General features: G+C 56.8%; 1 protein-coding gene across 1 annotated transcript in view; it reads right to left on the reverse strand.

Annotated features, from left to right (window-relative positions):
- Nucleotides 1-836: 836 nt before the first annotated feature.
- ZNF524 (zinc finger protein 524) overlaps nucleotides 837-3,353 on the reverse strand; it is a 3,140-nt gene continuing 623 nt past the window's right edge. Inside the window, exon 2 of the mRNA XM_011932448.1 lies at nucleotides 837-1,903. Within this exon, the coding sequence (XP_011787838.1) occupies nucleotides 1,068-1,865 (798 nt within the window). The 5' untranslated portion in view covers nucleotides 1,866-1,903 and the 3' untranslated portion in view covers nucleotides 837-1,067. The remainder of the gene's footprint in view (nucleotides 1,904-3,353) is intronic.

Raw genomic sequence — 3,353 nt, forward strand, 5'->3', positions numbered from 1 at the left:
GCCCCACTCTCACGCAGTTCCTCCTGTTCTTCCCCAGCTCCAAGCCCCTACTCTGTAGAAGATCAACTATCCATTCTCTTTAAACCGCTCTCACTTTATGCGGACCAACCCCTAAACCTCTTTAAGCCCCACTCAACTCTAACCCTCTTCTAAGCTCCCCTCCAGTTCCCCGCCTAACTGCCCCACCCCTGGCTCCTTAGCCCCGCCCCAAGCCACACCCCTTATCTCTAACCCTTTCGCAGACCCTCAGTCCTGTTCACACCTTTGTCTTAATTTTTCCTTCCAAACAGTAGTTCCTCAGGACAAGGAGGTGGGGCAAAATGGCTGCAGAATTTCTAGGACTTGCCTAGGATCGAGGCGGTCGGACCTAGGGTCAGTTTGCATGGAAGATTCAATGTTTTAGTTAGATTGGATGTGTACTGGGAATACAGCTGACCCTTGAACAACACGGGTTTGAACTGCAGGTCCACTGAGAAGCGGACTTTCTTTCACCCAAACACCGATGGAACACAGTATACGGAGGGCGGATTTTCCTACATCCGCGGGTTCCGCAGGGCCCAGTGCTGGACTTGAGTATGCTCGGATCTTGGTATCTGCGGGGTTCCTGGAACCAATTCCCCACGGACACCGAGGGACCACTGGACTTTGGGGTCTGATGGAGACAGGGAAGAAGACAAGGTTTCCCTCAAAACCATTCTTTCGCGAGCACCACACTCATGAGGCACAGGAAGTGGGGTCCTCTCCAATTCCCCGCACTCCCAGCAGGACGGTGTAGCCGAGGAAGAACATTTGAAGGCAGGAGAGGATGGCATCCCGGCACGGAACACACACAGGCAGCCAGCAGGCAGAGATTTATTTCCACAACCCCTGCCTCCAAGGATCTGTTAGTCTGGGCGAGGGGGACTGAAGGCAGCTGGACACAGAAGTTTAGGTCTCCACCCTCCACCTGCTCCAACAACGGGAAGACCACCAGAAACAAGGGTGTCCCGGCCCCCTGGCCCAGGCCCAGCACCAGCCAAACTCCCTGCTCTAAACCTGGCCCAGGGAGCAATGGCCGGGGATGTGGGTCAGGCCGGCTCCCCCTTCCCCTCTGTCTCCTCCTCCTCCTCGGCCCCTGCTGTGGCCGGGATGCCCTCCTCGTCCCACGGCGGTTCAGACCCTGGATCTGGTACACACAGGGGTACCCCCATGGCCTCCGGGTGCTTGCGCTTGGCATGGCGCCGGAGCGTGTTGGCCTCTGTAAAGCGCAGCCGGCAGATGGGGCACTGGTACGGGCGCTCTCCCGAGTGCACGCGGTGGTGGTGCGCCAGCTCGCCCGCCTCACGGAAGCGGCGGGGGCACAGCGGGCAGCGGAAGGGCCGCAGGCCGGCATGGATGTTGCAGTGCCGCCGCAGGTGGCTGGAGCGCTTGAAGGTCTTGCCGCAAACCTTGCACTGGTGTGGCTTCAGCTCTGAGTGCGAGATGCTGTGGCGCTCCAGGTCGGAGAGGTAGGGGAAGGCCCGCAGGCACACTGGGCAGAAGTGTGGGGCCTTCCTGGGGCCAGAGCCCTGAGGCCCAGCCGCTGACCCTTCAGAGACTGTATAGGGCACACCCTGATCATCGATCAGGAGGAGGTCGCTCCCGCCACTGCTGCCTACTGGGGCTGTCACGCCCTGCACCTGCACCAGTGGGGGCTCCTGCCCTGACTTGGGGGGGCGGCCCCGCTTGCGAGGGAGGGAGGAGGCCTTGAGTGTCCGATTTGAGGAGGTGGCTCCCCCAGGACGACGGCCTCGGCGGCCCCGGGGAACAGGAGGAGGTAAGGCCAGAGGTTTCTCTTCCTCCCCGGGCAAAGGCGAAGGCAACAGGTCTGGGCTGGGGGTGTCCATTGAGCAGTGGGGGGCTTGGGTCTGGGCACTGGAGCCAGCTAAGAGGAGAGAGGGGCAGAGTCAGTGCTCACAGGGTCTAGAGCACCCCTGTGTCCCCCAACACCTCGCCCATCCCTCTCTCCAAGTCTCTTGACAAGGGTGTGGTTGACATCCAGATACACAATTTTAGCTATGCTGGTAGATAAAACAGTGAGATGATCTTCTATCAGCTGATAAACAGGCACTTCCCTGGGCTCCACCAGACATCCCTATGTCTCCCTAACTCTCCTCCTGGATCTAGAAGTTCAAGATCAACAGGAGCTCCCCCCGCCAAAAAAAAAGAAAAAAAAAAACCTAAAACAAAAAACCTCCTAGAGAGAATAGAGTCCAACTGAGAGTGCAGACCAGTATTGTGATCCTTGAAACCCATCAAACTCCAGAGCCATAGAGGCCTCACGAATGCTCTCATCCCTCCCTGTTGACTGGCAGAAGTGGGGAAGGGGTTCTGGAATGGAAAAAAGGGACTGGTCCCAGGTGATATTTGACCCTGACTCCTGGATGAGGAAATATATCCGCGATGTTAAGAGCCTGGGCCCTGGAGTCAGACATCATTCGTTCAAATCTTTACTCTCTGCGTGGCCTTGGGCAAGGTGTTCACTTCTCTAAGCCTTAATCAAGACTTTTGCAAAATGGGACACACAGTTCTATGCACTTGCCCAGACATGCCATGAGTATAATACCCACAAAGTGTTCAAAAAGAGAAGCTTTCAGGACACATTCGCCATTGCTATCAGGAGCAGCTAAGCCTCACATCAACCCTCTGAATAGGGCCTATCTGTCCCATTTTGCAGATGGGGAAACTGAGGCACAGGAAAGCCAAGTCAGTTGCCTAAGTTCCTCTGTCAGTAAATGGCAGGGCCAAAACTGGAAATAGGTCTTGCTGACCCGAATGTCCCAGAGAATGGAGAATAGACCCAAGGAGGAAAGGGGACATTATGAAGTTTGAATTCAGCTGGGTTTGAATTCAGCTCTGCCCATACCTAGCAAGTGACTTTGCCTCTCTGAGCCTGTTTCCTCCTCTGAAAAGTGGACATACCAGGGTTGTCAGAAGAATCAAATGAGATAGTGGGCTTAAAAATGCCCCTAGCACACTGCCTGGTGCATAGTAAACACTCAATAAATTTCACCAGCGCCACCACCATCTTCCCAGCGCCCACTCAGATACTGGGAGCATGAGACTGGGGTGTAACGGAGGGGAAGGGGCGACACAGGTGCAGTGGGAAGCCCCCCTGCACCCCCCCCCTTTAAGAGCCACATAGACTGCGGTCCAGAGAGGAGCAACCACCTTTCCATACGGTTCGCTCCCACGGGGTAGCCTAGTCTAGGAGTCAGGTCTTTGGAACGGTGGAAAGGGGGAGACTGGTCCCCCGACCCTCCCTGTCACCTCGCCCCGGTGCTGGCGCGCTCATCGGTCCCGGAGCTGCGAAGCCCGAGCGCGGGGCGGGCCCT

This window comes from Colobus angolensis, unplaced genomic scaffold (assembly GCF_000951035.1).
Source record: "Colobus angolensis palliatus isolate OR3802 unplaced genomic scaffold, Cang.pa_1.0 Scaffold96, whole genome shotgun sequence".
Classification (NCBI taxonomy): Eukaryota; Metazoa; Chordata; class Mammalia; order Primates; family Cercopithecidae; genus Colobus; species Colobus angolensis.